The 15,925-nt window shown below is 50.6% G+C and overlaps 2 protein-coding genes across 4 annotated transcripts in view; one reads left to right on the top strand and one right to left on the bottom strand.

Moving 5' to 3' along the window:
• Positions 1-4,977, top strand: part of EFR3B (EFR3 homolog B) — a 113,289-nt gene extending 108,312 nt beyond the window's left edge. For all 3 annotated transcript variants that reach the window (XM_078349807.1, XM_035273030.3, XM_035273029.3), the window contains one exon: positions 122-4,977. In XM_078349807.1, the coding sequence (XP_078205933.1) occupies positions 122-227 (106 nt within the window). In that variant the 3' untranslated portion in view covers positions 228-4,977. The remainder of the gene's footprint in view (positions 1-121) is intronic.
• Positions 4,978-7,703: 2,726 nt separating this feature from the next.
• POMC (proopiomelanocortin) lies at positions 7,704-15,722 on the bottom strand. Its single transcript, XM_035273028.3, has 3 exons — positions 15,640-15,722; positions 11,866-12,047; positions 7,704-8,534 (listed from the first exon to the last, which is right to left on the bottom strand). The coding sequence occupies exons 2-3, from the start codon at positions 11,995-11,997 to the stop codon at positions 7,869-7,871; spliced, it is 798 nt and encodes a 265-aa protein (XP_035128919.1). The 5' UTR covers positions 11,998-12,047; positions 15,640-15,722; the 3' UTR covers positions 7,704-7,868.
• Positions 15,723-15,925: the final 203 nt, after the last annotated feature.

The following is a 15,925-nucleotide window of genomic DNA, read 5'->3' as shown; positions in this document are numbered from 1 at the left end:
ATGAACGGGTCTCTGGTCCCTGTGCAAAAAGAAACCTAAGTCACCTACTGTTTAGTTTCACAAGGGTGGAACCCTAAAATTTCCCTTTCACACCTTTCTCCCCATGTGTTCCTGCCCCTAGGCCCCCACCAAGCCCATCAGGAACCATCACTGCAGCCTACGGTCAGCCGCAGAACCACTCCATCCCCGTCTACGAAATGAAGTTTCCCGATCTGTGCGTATACTGAATTCCAAGAGCTGGAGCTCCTCAAGGGGATGGGGTCTGAGGGAGGGGCACACCTCACGCCCACCCCAACCCCATGGAGATCTGGCTGGGATCTCCGAGAAAATGTCACCTTGGATGGCAGCGCCCCCCGGGCTAAGCCAAGGTGGAGACTCTGGTCCTTCTTGGCCCTCCTACCTCCTCTTCGTCTTCCCCAAGGGAGATCTCACCAATACCTGTCTCACCTCCACCCTTCATCTTCTCTTTTGTGGCAGCCAGGGCCAGAGAATCATGGGTGTCTCCAGAGAGAAGCCAGGGGACTGGGGCGGAGAAGCTCCCACTTGGTGTTTTGAGTGAAGGGCTTCCATGGGGGCGCATGTCCTCCCCAAAGGAGGGAGCTGGATGGAGACTTGGTTGGTGAGAGGAAGTGATGGGCTCTACGCCCCTAGGGAAAGAAGCTGAGAGCGGAATGGCTGTCTCCTCCGGAGCCTCCCCCACTCCCCGCCCATGTCCCTGCTGTGTCTCCCACTCTCTTGCTCATTACCCAGTTGTCTGTTTATGTTTCTTCTATTAATGAATGCTGAGCCCTTATTACAGAAGCTGGGGTGGAGATGCCACGGGACAGGACAGCAAAGGACAGGAAGCAGGGCTGGCAAGAGGTGAGGCTGTGGCATCACAGTGTGGTCCCTGCAGCAGCTTCTCACCTCCTTTATTCAGAGGGAGCCTGCAGTGGCCTCCCACAGTCCTGTCTGCTGGACGTTTTTCAGAGTTGGGTTCTCTTTGATGTCTTTCTTCTGAGGGTCCCAAGGTGTTCATGGAGCCTCTGGGTTGAGGGAAGGCAGAACAAGGTAGTTTCAGAGGGCAACTGCAGGGCGCCCGAGATTTGCCCACATCATCTCCTATAGAAGAGACTCCCAGCCCGACCTGGGTTGTAGGAGAGTCGGGAAGGTGGTATGAGTGGCGTTTGGGGGCTCAAGGATATCAGAAGCCAACTTTCTGGATGTTCCATTTGAAGAAAGAAGGATCTAACCAAATACGGGAATGATTTCTTCACTCTCTGGACAAAGTCTGAGACATCGGGACCATCTGGCAACACCTGTGGCTTGGGAGGGGCCGTGGAGACTCCTTTGGGTTCTGGATTCTTGTTTTCCTGGTGTGCCATCTGTGTCTCTGTGTAACGAGGGTGTGCAGAGAGGAGCTAATGTGGAGCCAGGCAGAGCCACCCAGGAGACAGTTTGCTGCCTTCTTTGCCAGTTCCCCTTCTGGGCCTTCTTCCAGGTGCCTTTGTGCCTCCGGGGTGCCCCTGACAGAACCTCATTTCGGCCTCCTCCCTGGGCAGTGCCATGTGGTTCAAACTCGCCCTTTCCTTCTCCTTTAGTCACATTTGTGGTAACTCTTCCAAGCCGACATGACCTACAGTAAGATGTGAATGTCACATGTTCTTTCCCTGGAGTCTGCTTTCCAGAGGAGGCAGTGTGACTAGATTTCTTCATCTAAAGGAATCCATTTTTTTTTTCAGAGATGGGGGGTCTCACTATGTTGCCCAGGCTGACCTCGAACTCCTGAATTTAAGTGATTCTCCCTCCTCAGCCTCCTGAGTAACTGGAAATCCCTTTTTAGGATACAATTTCAGGCAGTATGGCATGGCGTCAGAAGCAGGCTGTTTCTGCTAAGGTTGGGGGGCAGGCTTCTTGGGATGTGCCACCAAAGCGTGGCACACACGGATATACAGGGACAGCCTGATTGTTAGGTGGATGTATTTTCCAGAATCCGGGAGAGCCTTAACACAAGCATTTCCCATTAATATGTGCAATAAATTTCTTGGGGAAGCGGTTATTTGACTCTCATTCCCACAGTTTCGGCACTTCCGAGGAAGCTCTTCCCCACGGTCATGATCTCTGCTGTGGGCATGCAGCTTCTTTTTCTTATTTTGTTTTTTGTTTGTTTTGTTTGTTTTTGAGATGGAGTCTCGCTCTGTCACCCAGGCTGGAGTGCAATGGCACGACCTCGGCTTACTGTAACCTCTGCCTCCTGGGTTCAAGTGATTCTCCTGCCTCAACCTCCTGAGTAGCTGGGACTACAAGTGTGTGCCACGATGCCCAGAAAATTTTTAGTAGAAATGGGTTTCACCATGTTGGCCAGGCTGGTCTCAAATTCCTGACCTCAAGCGATCCACCCACTTCAGCCTCCCGAAGTGCTGGAATGACAGGCATGAGCCACCGCACCCGCCTTGGCACTCGGCTTCTGAATAGCCTGAGTGAGTGTGGGGCCCAGGCATGGAGGCTCCTGCGCCCCCAGGACTTTTTGGCTGTGCTTTATGGCCCCTGGCTTATGCTCAACTCAATTTTACAAGCATGAACTTAGACTTCTCTTTAGTGCTTCTATATGAAAAAAAAAAAAGTTTAACTCAAAATTGACAGCAACTGCTAACCTTTGAAAGAAACTTTAAAGAAAATTGAAATCTTGAGTCACAAACATGCCTTTCCTCACTGGCTCCTCCCAGGTTTTATCCTGTGCCCAGCTTGGATGAGAGACCCTCTGTTCCATGGGCCTACTTGACATTAGGGCTTCCTCGTGGCAGCTTCATCCTGAGCACTGCCTGTGAGCCCTGGTTCTGGGACTTGCCAGTCGCCTCCCTGGAGGGTCTTTCCAGACCCAGCATTAGAACCAGAGACCTGCAGATCCACTCAGATGTTTCTGCCCTTCATCCCCGTCCTGTGAATACATAGAAGGAAAAGGTCTATCCCATTCTGCATAGACTCTGCTGTTCCCTCTCCATCTGCCCGAGGCAGCGTCTCCTTCCATCACTGCTGCTTAGCAAAAATGTACTTCTTTTGAAAAACTCGTCATTTCTTGAGTGCCCTCTTCTCGGTTTCATTTAAACTTAGACTCAGTAGAGTGTTAGGTTGTCTGCTGACATGGAGTAGAACCTGGATTCTGGCCAAATATGCCAGAATCAGAAAAGTTAAGGTGAGTGTTAGAGTAGGTAGTCTCCTCACCCCAGCACAGGCCCTGAGAGAGGCGAAGCGGTTCGATGGGGTCCAGATGGGAGGGATATCCCAGCCCTTGAGCTAGCATCAGCGCATCCTGCTTTCCAAATCCCCAGCGGCTGGTGGCACTGCATCATGCCCCTTCTTGCCACCCTTCTCTGCTGTGATTTCGAGCAAAGAGGAGCCAGTAAGTCCATTGAGACCAGCTGCTCGCAAAACCCCAAGGACTGTGGCTCTGTGGGGAAGGGCTGGCATTGGTCACGACTCTGCTGGCCACACTGAGTAGGCAGGAGTGTATTTGAGATTTGGAAGTTCTGTTAATTTGGTGGAGTCAGGTGAATGCATAAGTAGCAGATCAGCAGAAAGCACCAGTGTGGCCCCGGAGGCTCCCTCTGTTTTCCTTGCAGTGGAGACCCTAGCACCTTGTGCCTGTTTCCATTTCCCTCTGTCTTTGAAAAGTAGAAATCAGTGGTTTCTTGACTCCTAAATAGCCTCCTCACTATAGAAGGAGCCTGAGCAGGTCAGCAGAACTATGAAAGTTCCCAGAGACCCTGCTCTATGCAGCCCTCTTTCCCATACACAGATATAAATGGATGAGCAGGAAAAGATGAGGCCTGGACCCACTAACATACTTTAGGAAGCACAAGTGTTATAGTTGTGCCGCCCTTTGCCCTGGCTGTTCTAGGTCCCACAGAACACAATTCAACTGGACCAAGAATCAGAATAGCCAGGGGTTTCTCTGAACAGCTCAGGTCAGGCCTCTGGGCTCCTCTGGGGGCCCTGGGACACGATGCCTTCCAGTTTCCATTCCATTATCCCTAGGCCTCCTGACCTGACAACAGAGTGCCCTGGAGAAGTGAGACTATTTTTCCCAATACCTCTTCATGACCAGAAAATGGCAACTAGCCAGTTGGGGTCCAGCGGGGAAGGGCTAGACTGGGCTGTTAGGTAGATACTAGGTTGAAAGGTAGACAGGGAGAGGGCTTCATTAGGGCAAGGCAGGCCCACTTCCTGTGGCCCCAGACCCTGGCAGGCAGTCATGCTGAAACCGGGCATCTCCCTCACACCTGGGGAAAGGTTTGGGGCCATGTGTTGCCTCCTCATCCCATTAACGCTAGAAATCTTCTGGTTTGAGTGGCCCCTTACCCCACATCTGGCCTAGGTCTGAAGACTGCAGAAGGATGGTCATGGTGGGCCTGTCCTAGAGCCTGGCTATCTGGGAAACAGGAGGGCAGTGGGAAGGGCGTTGTGGCCCTGCTGGGGCCAAAGGCAGTTTTCTGTGCTCCCTTTAGCCCCAGCCTGGCTGGCCAGGTCTCTCTTCAGGGGACCATGGGGCCGCCCAAGCCCATCCCCTTCCCGTTCCAAGCTCTCCCCCCATGACTGCTGATTTCTGGCATGTGGAGGCAGAGCTGTGAATCCACAAATGCTGCAGCCCATACCTTGTAATGTGTCTGTGTCCACTTAGAGCCTCACGACCTGGCTGAGTGTGTGTGTGTGTGTGCGTGTGTGTGTGTGCATGTGTGTGTAGTGTAGTTTGTAGTTGACAATATGTGTACATAATAGATGGTGTATTTATATGTGAGTGCAGAATTAGTGCCTGTGGCAGTTTTCTGTATTTTAAACCCATTGGATTGATTAGTTCTATTTTAGGGAAGTGGAAAAGGGGGTGTTGGGGAAGTATAGGAAGAAGGACTCTTAGCAAAATCATTCTCTAGGCCTATTAGTTGCTATCTCCCAGTGAGCCATCATGATGCCCTTTTCAAATAAATGTTAATGTTGCCACCACATGGCTGTCTGTTTGATTTCTTTAAAGTAAATGGTTTTTTGTGAGAAGCAAACGGGATCTGAAAATACCAACAGTGTACCTCTGACATTTAGCCACCTACACCAACCATCACGTTACCTGCCTCAGAGGGAAGAGGTGCAGGGGAAAGAAGGCTACCAAGATGGAAACCTTAAGCCCAGAATGCCCAGCATGGGAGCATCCTCAGTTAGGAAGGCCTAGGCCATTCCTCATTCTAGCACATTCCATGTCAGTTATACTGGGGAACACCTTGTCATAAGAATATGGCTTTCTGGCTGGGTGCCTTGGCTCAACCTCTAATCTCAGCACTTTGGGAGGCCAAGGTGGGTGGATCACTTGAGGCCAGGAGTTTGAGACCAGCCTGGCCAACATGGTGAAACCCCATCTCTACTAAAAATACAAAATTATCCAGGTGCAGTGGCTTACACCTGTAATCCCAACACTTTGGGAGGCAGGTGGATCACCTGAGGTCAAGAGTTTGAGACCAGCGTGGCCAACATGGAGAAACCCCATGTCTAAAAATACAAAAATTAGCCAGGTGTGGTGGTGCATGCCTATAGTCCCAGCTACTTGGGATGTTGAGGTTGGGGAATCACTTGAACCCAGGAGGCTGAGGTTGCAATGAGTCAAGATCGTGCCAGGGCACTCCAGCCTGGGTGACAGAGCGAAACCCTGTCTCAAAAAGAAGAAGAAGAAGAATCTGGCTTTCTTACTAACCTCACATAAAAATTTACCAGGGTGAATTCCCAATTTTTTTTCATTGTGAACTCCCAGAGCATCAAAATGGCACGGGGTTCATGTGTCAGTGCCACACACAGATGCTTCCTAGCTGGCTTTGCTCTATACCACCCCCGGTGTTTCTAATGCATTTGACATATATTTGTGCATCTCTTGTGAGTCTCATGTGAATTGTAAAATGTGTAAATGTGCAAACCTGTGGCCCCAGCATTGTGACAGCACAATGGGGAGACACAAAAGAAACACAACACCTGGCTTCTGCCCTTGAAGAGCGTGGAATTTTCCCAAGAGAAGGCAAGGCACAGATACAGCAAGGAACTTGCCATCCAAGCCAGATGAACTTGCCATCCAGCATGCCCTCCAGTGCGGAGTGGGCTAACAGAAACACTGAAAACGAACAGGGGCACCTGGCAGAGGGCATCACCTGCCCTACAAAGGTGAACATGAGCCTGAGCTTGTACTAAAAAGAGTTGCATTCAAAATGGCAGGGGAGCCAGGTGTGGTGGCTCATGCCTGTAATCCCAGCACTTTGGGAGGCCGAGATGGGCAGATCACCTGAGGTCAGGAGTTCAAGACCAGCCTGGCCAACATAGTGAGACCCCCGTCTCTCCTAAAAATACAAAAATTAGCCAGACATGATGGTGCACTCCTGTAATCCCAGCTAAATGGGAGGCTGAAGCAGGAGAATTGCTTGAACCCAGGAGGCAGAGGTTGCAGTGAGCTGAGATCACACCCCTGTACTCCAGCCTGGGTGACAGAGTGAGACTCTGTATTAACGACAACAACAAAATGGCAGGGGAAGGTCGAGGATTCAGGCAGAGGGTGTAGGAGGATGAGAGACCTGGGAGGAGACCAGCAAGTGTGAGGCAGAGCTCTCATCTGGGGAAATTTGGGAAGCAGGGTTTAGTAAGGAGAGAGTGCCCCAACTAAAGGGCCCTGTCCACCATGCTTAATAGTTTGGAATTGACAGAAATTGGGGTTGGGTTACTGTTTTGATTCTTGAGCCTGGGACTGTGGGGAAAGCAAGATTTTATATACATTAATATGAATAATTCGTATATAATGGGCTGAGGAGAGTGGCTGGACACTGGGAGACCAGTTGGTTAGGAAGCTGTTATCGGAGAGGCGTCGGGGGGAGTACTGAGGGTGAGGAGGAGGGCTGGAGCTGAAACGTGGGGAGGGAGGAGCTTGGGCATAGCAGGAGGGGTCAGAGAGCCTCAGTCAGGGCTTAAGCCCTAGGGGCTGGAAGAAGCAACTGTGTAGTTTGTTGTATTAAACAAATGTGCATCTCCATGATTGTGTGTGTGAGAGATGGTAGGTTTGAACATATGAGTAGCCTGGGAGTGCAAATTGGAACTGATACCAACTCCCAACTCTCACACTTAGCTTCTGTGATAAAAAGATGATCATGTCCATTTTCTCTCATCTTCACAATAACCCTCACACTGGCAAAGAAGGGGTAGATGAGAGAACTACATTTTGAAGAAAAGTTCAGAGACTTGCCTAAGGTCACATGGATTGCTAGGAGCAGTGAGGACTCAGTTCCGCGGAAGCATTACCAAAGCTTCCCATCTGTGCCCTCCCAGGTGTCGTAGACCTCAACCTGTCCAACTGGCTTTTGTTGGTGGACGGGGAGCCGGCAAGTCCTAGCATGCGGGGTCACTCTTGCAGGAATCCTGCCTTTTAACACGTGTGCTAGCTGAGCCGCCTTTCCCACTCAGTGGAGTGTGTGGAAAACACAGCCATCCTAGAGGTGTTGGAGCCACCCGGAGCCGTCACCCAAACTATTAGATCCCTTGAAGATCCATTTGGGGTGGGGGAGGAAGCACATTTTTCTTCCACGCTCACTACGTTCTGTGAAATATCCTACCACATGGAAACCACTGTGCTCCTCCAATCCACGCTGCTGTTATTTGATGGCTGTGTTTTTATTTTATTCACAGTGTACATTCAAAGTCAGAGGCGGATGTGAAATTTGAAAGGTTTTATTTCCTAACTATAGACAGCTTTAAGAGGCTGAATATCTGCCTCGACCATCTGCCCCAGGCTGGGAGGCGGCAGCAGGGCTGGGGAGGGCAAGGGGCTTTGGGGTCGACCTCCCCGGGGAAGGAAGCTCCGGGGTCTCGCTGCGCCTTCACTGGCCCTTCTTGTAGGCGTTCTTGATAATGGCGTTTTTGAACAGCGTCACCAGGGGCGTCTGGCTCTTCTCGGAGGTCATGAAGCCGCCGTAGCGCTTGTCCTTGGGCGGGCTGCCCCAGCGGAAGTGCTCCATCCTGTACGGTCCTTCGTCTTTCTTCTCAGCCGCCACCAGCAGGCCGTGCTCCAGGTCGGCCTCGGCGCCCGCGCCCTCGTCGGTAGGGCTGTCGGGGCCATCTCCCGCCAGGGGCCGCTGGTCGGCCAACTCCCTCTTGAACTCCAGGGGGAAGGCCTCGGCCGACTCGTTCTCGGCGCTGTTGGGGTACACCTTCACAGGGCGCCGCTTCTTGCCCACCGGCTTGCCCCAGCGGAAGTGCTCCATGGAGTAGGAGCGCTTGCCCTCGCGCGGGCCCGGCTCCGCGCCATCGCTGCGGGGCTCGGGGCCGTCCTCAGGGAGCAGGCCGCGGTCTTCGCCCGCCGCGAAGTCCTCGCGCTTCTGCCCTGCGCCGCCGCCGCTGCTGCTATTGCGGCGACCGAAGCGGTCCCAGCGGAAGTGGCTCATGACGTACTTCCGGGGGTTCTCGGTCAGCGGCTGCTCGTCACCATTGCCAGGGAACACTGGAGTCTCAGCCGAGAGGTCGGGCTTGCAGGCCCGGATGCACTCCTGGGGGAAGACGCCATGGCATGAGGGCAGCCCATGCCCTGCACCCCTGCCTGGCCGCCGCGCCATCCACTGCGCCTAGGCCCTGGCGGCCGTCACCACGTGCGGGGGACGCAGGGTGCGGGGGACGCAGGGCGCAGTGCCCAGCGTGTCAGGCGTCGAGGCCTCCCTACGGAGCAAGTCTGCCCACCTGTCCTCTTGGCACTCGTGGGCATCTAAGATCTTGCCACCACCTCTTCTGTCTCCTTCCCTGCATGCTTCTTGCCTGGCAACCGCCAACAAACTCCCCATCCCATTCCGTGGTTTGTCTAGCCATTTAGCCGCCCCTAGCTTTTGTGAACAGGACCGAAGTCCTACTGTTATGTCTGACATAAAGAAGTGGCTCCAAGGGTCCAGGCGCGGTGGATCACGCCTGTAATCCCAGCACTTTGCGAGGCCAAGGCGGGCAGATCACAAGGTCAGGAGATCCAGATCATCCTGGCCAGCATAATGAAACCCCGTCTCTACTAAAAATACAAAAAAGTTAGCTGGGCGTGGTGACGTACGCCTGTAGTCCCAGCTACTCGGGAGGCTGAGGCAGGAAAATTGCTTAAACCCACGAGGCGGAGATTGCAGTGAGCCGAGATCGCACCACTGCATTACAACCTGGGCGACAGTGAGAGACTCTTGACTCAAAAAAAAATAAAAGAAGTGGCTTCAAAAAAGGCAGACGGATGGTCGTTGTTGGTTCTTTATGAATATTGAGTGCGGTGGCTCAGGCATGTAATCGCAGCACTTTGGGAGCCCGAGGCAGTTGGATCACCTGAGGTCAGGAGTTCAAGACCAGCCTGGCCAGCAGGGTGAAACCCCATCTCTACTAAAAAACAACAACAACAAAAAACTAGCTGGGTGTGATGGCAGGCTACTCGGGAGAGGCCGAGGTAAGATGCAGGAGAATCACTTGAACCCGGGAGATAGAGGTTGCAGTGAGCCGAGTTCACACCACTGCACTCCACACTCCAGCCTGGGCAACAGAGCAAGGTGCTGTCTCAAAAAAATAAAGAATACTGAATAAATACATATGGTTTAATTCAAGACCAAGAGGGGAGTGGGACTGAAGTTTACGGGATAATCTCTCCAGGCGATAGAAGTCTGACTACTAGGGTCTATATTTTTAAGCATAGTTTAAATAATGCCTCAACCTTACCTCAGTGATGGAAAACGTACTTTATGCCCCACCCCAGCTCCATCTCTGCACTATGCCTCCAAAACTGCACCTTGGTTCTTTCACGACTTAGGAGCTGATCTCTGTGGGAGATCATTTCCCTGTAACCTCATTCTGAGTGGAGGGACGGGTAGAAAGCTAGGATTAGTTCTATTGCTCTATCTGTGGGACCTGTGTCTCTCTGCTCTTTGTCCCTAGTGGACTCAATTGTGGTACATATTTGCTTAGGAAAATGGCTGTATAGGCTGCAGCCTTGAGTTTTCAGTGATAAAAAGATGAAAAGCCCACTGGCTGCTCTCTTACTTGGGAATAACAAAGTTGAAAATAAAAGGATCCTACCCAGTATGTTAAGCTGAACATAGCCTATTCCAGGTGTTTAGAATTACAACACTGTGGAATGTTAACAATGGAAAATTAAAACTAATTTGCATTCCCCTCCCCTGGAGAGACAATGAAGCAGGAGGCTCAGAGAGGTGAAAGGACCTGGTCAAGGTCCCACAGCTTAGAACTGGGACTAGAATGCATGGGTCCTGACTGTGTCCAGGGTGCCCTCCCTAGTTGTCTCAAGTCAAGAGACTTGGATCTCTCTGAACTGAAACTCGCAAAATCCCCTGGGCTCTTAGTTTCTCTTTTACATTACACATGAAAAATGGTCTGTGTCTTTGAGAATCGCATTCTCTCTTCACCTTAACTCAGCTTCTCCATTGACAAAATACACAGAATGTAGATATACATTCCACCCTCAGCACCTGCCAGATGTTGGCAACAGAATAAAATCCCAGTCATTGATACTAGCAGTGTGGGGTTTTTTTTTGTTTGTTTTGTTTTGAGACAAGGTCTCATTCTGTTACCCAGATGGGAGTGCAATGGCATGATTATAGCTCACTATGACTCCTGGCCTCAAGTGAACCTCTCAAGTAGCTGGGACTACAGGCACATGCCACCACACCTGGCTAACTTTTTTATTTTTTGTAGAGATAGGGGTCTCACTATATTGCCCAGGCTAGTCTTGAATTCCTGGGCTCAAGCAATCCTCCGACCTTAGCCTCCAAAAGTGCTGGGATTACAGTCATGAGCCTTCTCACCTGGTCTCAGTGTGCTTTTAATCTCTGGATTTGGCATCATTACTCATTTATGCCCCCTAACACACACACACACACACACGCACACCACATGCACATGCATGCAGATACTTATACCCTGTGGTGACCTGGAGGGAGCTCCCACCTGACACAAAGGGCCTTCACGTGCTCTGGAAATGCTGCAGAGGAACATGGTAGAAGGCCAGTTCTCCAGAAGGAGCATGAGACATTTGGCACCAATTACAGAAGAAAAAAAAAAAGGTCCCCTGGTGTTTCCTTTTTCCAGAGATGATTTGTAGAACTACCTGGCTGGTTTTGCAACTGGCAATAGATAAAAGGGGAAGAAATAGGAAATGAAAATGACATGCTATATGAGCTTCTTAAAAATGAATAGTTTGGGAAGGTAAAGATTTAAAGTACAGAATAGATTGAGAGGGCAATTATTGCTCTTGTGGCACCATCTCTAGTTTAAGGGGTTCAGGGTCTCCATAGAAGATGAGGCAGAAAGTAAGGATAACCAAGCAGAAATTGTGGATTTGGCTGGGCACAGTGGTTCATGCCTGTAATCACAGCACTTTGGGAGGCCTAGGCGGGCAGATCATGAGGTCAGGAGTTCAAGAGCAGACTGACCAACATGGCTAACCCCTGGCTCTACTAAAAATACAATAATTAGCTGGGCGTATTGGTGCGCACCTGTGATCCCAGCTACTCAGGGTGCTGAGGCAGGAGAATCACTTGAACCCAGGAGGCGGAAGTTTGCAGTGAGCAGAGATCATGCCACTGCACTCCAGCCTGAGCAACAGAGCAGACTCTGTCTCAAAAAAAAAGAAAGAAAGAAATTGTGGACTTGACCCATCTCCCTGAAGCTGTTTCCTTCCCTCGTTCCTTCCCCCTTTTCTTACTTCACTGCAAAGTTCTGCTCCTGCCCTGGATTGAATCATGCCTGTCAGTGGGAATGAATTAACCCCTTTCCCACACCTCTTTTGAGCTTTCCCAGCTCCAGTCCCATCTGATGTCTAACCCAAGATGACAACCATGGCCCACATACCAGCAGGTTGCTTTCGGTGGTGAGATCCTGACACTGGCTGCTCTCCAGGCACCAGCCACGCACTTCCATGGAGACCTGAAGCAGCAAGGCCAGCAACAGGGCCCCTGAGCGGCTGCAACACGATCTCAGCATCTTCTAGGCGGGCTGAGCCTCTTCAGAAGCAAACAAGGTTGGTGGGACCCCTGCAAGGAGCAAAACAATGTTGGCCGCTCACCAGGAAGGACCTTGAGCCAACATTAACAACACACTCTCTTGTGGAGTTAAAGGCATTTTAAGGACAGGAGCAATGCTGAGAAAGGAGGTGTGTAGGGTGGTGGTATAAGTTGTAAGGAGGAGGGAATGGACCTGGGTAAGCTGTGGGCATTTCCCTGCTATCTTGTATTAGAACCAGACCCCTGAAAAGGTTAAGGCTGGAAGCTATTTTGGGGATTGCTTGGTTCAGCCCCTCCTATGAGAGATGGGAAAATTGAAGCCCAAAGATAGACAATTACTTTAATGTTCATGACAAGGTAAATCTAAGCTCCTAGCACAGAACTTTCCTATTTCACTGCATAAAGCTGTAGTTCTAACATGCTAGATCTAAGGGGTGAAAATAACTTGGGAAAAACAGAGAACCCTGAAATTTCTGCTCACGATGGGCTTTTCCCCTTTTATTCCACCAGAATCCTACCATTTCTCTGAAACTGTATTTCCTGTGAGTATTAGGTTTACAGAAAAGCAAATAAAACTACTGGCCAATTTAGGGAACACTTCAAGCAACCTGATTTGATGTCCTGCACACAAATTACTCTGGTGATCACTATTATCCAGACTCCAGTAACTCTGGAGAGCTTTGTTTTTAAAGCAGATCTCAACTCTTAAAACTGGCTCATCTTCTGAACACATCACATGTCAGATGTCTTGTTCTCTAGGTCTCTCAAATGTGGTCTGAAATGACTGGATATGAAGAGGATGCAGGTGTGGAGAAGAAAGAAACAGACCAGAGGGAATTACTTCCTGGTGGAAGAGCCATTTGAGATACTTTTGGAGAATCCAGAAAGTGCCTGGGGCAGAAGCTGAGATCAAGATACCAGGGGACAGTAAGGAGGGGGCACCCATGGTGCCCCTAGCCCCTTGTGCCCACCCCTTTCTCCAGCACTGCCCTCTTGCTGCCAAATTTCTCTTAACCAGGTGGGCCCACTGAAGCCACCTCGAGATGTGAGATCAGCTCACCACCGACCCTACATTTTGGCTTTCAGAAGATCTTCTCAGCCAGCTGCTAGAAAAAAATGTAATTAGATGAGAAAAGTAATTCACATGAAAGTGTGGATGACTAAGTGTCTCGTCACTCCTAATGAACTCTGGTATGTTAACATAAGTTTGCCTAAAAGAAATCTCTCATTTGGAGAGGCGTGGGCCAAATCTTTTTTCATAGAGGAGGCTTTGGAAGTGAAAGTCCTCCCAGGCGCTCATTGTCTACTTCAGGAAGCCACTTCCTTCTCTCTGCCCCACCCTCATCCTATTCCCCAAGGCGCCAGGCCAGCACAGGGCTCACTTTGGGATTGCTGGGCAAGGCTGAGCATTCTCAGAGCAGCCGTTAGATGGCGCTAGCAGTCAGTGACTGGCCTAGGGGTGCTTTTGCCAAAGGGGCAACTGAATGAGCATTGGTCAACCTTGGTGCCCTCTCCTGGCTCCAAGGGACAGGCTGTTCCCATTGTAGTCTACCAGTGATCCAGTTCAAGTACACAGCCTGAACTTGGTGGACCAGCAATTAGATTAAAGCCCCAAGATGACCATAGAACATTCAGGTCTGAAAAATGCCCAGATGTTACAGTCACAGAAAAATGGTAGTTATGTATGTCACCAAATGCAAATGTAAAGTAACATATTAATAGAAAAAATAATAAAATCATATGTCTGATAGTTCCCTCGACTATATTTCAATTCTCGTCAAAGATGACCGTTCTGGAATGATTTCTATTTGTTAGAAGTCTACGTCAAGACTTCAGGCCTGAAAAGCCCCAGAGAACTTTCCCCTCCCACCCCATCGGCTCTGTTGTACAATGTGGTAACATGTTCACTCCCACCCTCTCAGAGCTTTTATTCTATTGCTAAAATGTTAGACACCTGCTGTTGCTAAAATTTCAGATGCTTTCCTGAAAGATAATTTTGTGTTTGTATTGTATATTTTGCCTATGTGTATTTTCAGTTTTCTACAATGAACAAATACGACCTTTTTGTATCTTTTTTTTTTTTTTTAAGACAGAATCTTGCTCTGTTGCCCAGGCTGGAATGTAGTGGCATAATGCAGCTCACTGCAACCTCTGCTTCCTGGGTTCAAGTGATTCTTCTGCCTCAGCTTCCTAAGTAGCTGGGACTACAGGCACATGTCACCATGCCCAGCTAATTTTTGTATTTTTAGTAGACAGGGTTTCACCGTGTTGGCCATGATGGTCTCAAACTCCTGACCTCAGGTGATCCGACCGCCTCGGCCTCCCAAAGTGCTGGGATTACAGGTGTGAGCCACTGCACCCCGCCTTGTGTCATTTTTAAAGCAAGAAATTATTGGGGAAATATCAAATGCAGCGCTTTTTATAAGTAGGGAAAGTTATAATCCAAAGATGAAAAGCTCTGGAAAAATAGAAACTTGCCATTTGCTCATTTTGAGATTAACTTTATGTAGAACTACACTTATTAGAACTTCATAGGTGTGAGGGAGCTCTCTATGAGCTCAACAAATCATTTTGCTTGTTACTCTAAAACTGCACGCTGGCCATGCCCTTCTGAAAGATTAGAGGAACACAGGGGCGGAGTTTTTTCCTTATACCATGACACACATGCATTAAGTCCTATAACAAAAGTGTCAAAGGAATATTAAGTCATTAAAGTAGCCATAATCTGTGCATAGCTTATAAACTGAGAAGGAAAACACACACGCTTGTATTTTCCTTGGCTCCTTCCAGCCATTCTATAAGAACCCTCCCTGCTTCATTTAAACATGAAGAATTTGGGGACTCCAAACGCCAAATGGACTGTCTCTCCTTCGCTGGAAACGCCCCTTGCCTGAGCCTTGATTATTCCAAACGGCTGCCGGCACCCACAACCCAGGGTCTGAGCCATAAACAGCCCACCCCAGGGTCCTGTTGAAGCTGTCCCGTTTCAGGACCCGGGACAGCTCCCGCCCGGCCACCTGTTTTTAACCCCAGCTAGGTCTTGGAGAGGAGGCACTCAACTGTCCTGAATTGTAATTACTGACCCAGGAATCATAGCGTGGCCACCTCGGATGCGCTAAGGTGGGTAAGGAAACAAGGAATTCAGGGATCCGAATCACCCCCCAAAAACGTTTTGAGAGACAGGGCGTTCATTATGACTTTTCTCTGCCGCCCCGTTTCCAACATTCATTTGCGATAGCGTGTATGGAATGTTACTTTCCAGAAGTGACACCTATCCTGGAAATTGGGAGCAAAATATACTAAAAGATCGGGCTCTCCCAAGACCTCCTAGCAGGCGCTCGGAGCCTCCGGGGTCCTAGCAGCCCGCGACCCCCATTTCCACCCTAGCGCCAGACCGCGGACCGCGTTAGCCCCGGGGCTGGACGCGGGCCCTCCCGCTCAGCTGCCAGCGGCTTCTCACGCCGTAGTCGGTGCAGAAAGTTTGCGGAGAACTCGGGACCGCGGCGAGCCAGAGGCGCCCAGGTCCGACTTCGGAGCCGGAGCCGAAGCCGGCCGAGAGCGTCGCGAGGACTGGGACAGGGAGTCCCGGGGAAAGAGCGCGGTTTCCCCGCTGCGCCCTTACCTGTCCCGGGAGGCTGCTTTCTGTGTGCGAGGACGCTCGGCGGCTTCTCTTGATCGCTGCTCTCCTTCCTCTCCTTCGCCGCCGCTTGGTCCCGCGCTCCTCTGTCCTTTTATACTTAACGAGTTCTCCCGGTGGGCGCGGGACCTTGACCTTCCCAGCAGCGCAACTAGCAGCTCCCAGGGCCCGGGGAAGGGGGGCCGCGGGGCGTGGGAGGGGGGCTTCCAGACGGGGGATGAGCGCAGCGGAGACGCACCTGGAAAGGGGCTAGAATTAGCACTGTCCTGCC

The sequence above is a fragment of the Callithrix jacchus genome, chromosome 14 (genome assembly GCF_049354715.1).
Source record: "Callithrix jacchus isolate 240 chromosome 14, calJac240_pri, whole genome shotgun sequence".
In the NCBI taxonomy this organism is placed as follows: Eukaryota; Metazoa; Chordata; class Mammalia; order Primates; family Cebidae; genus Callithrix; species Callithrix jacchus.
The sequence above is the reverse complement of the archived record's forward strand: the minus strand, read 5'-3'. Positions and strand labels throughout refer to the sequence as shown.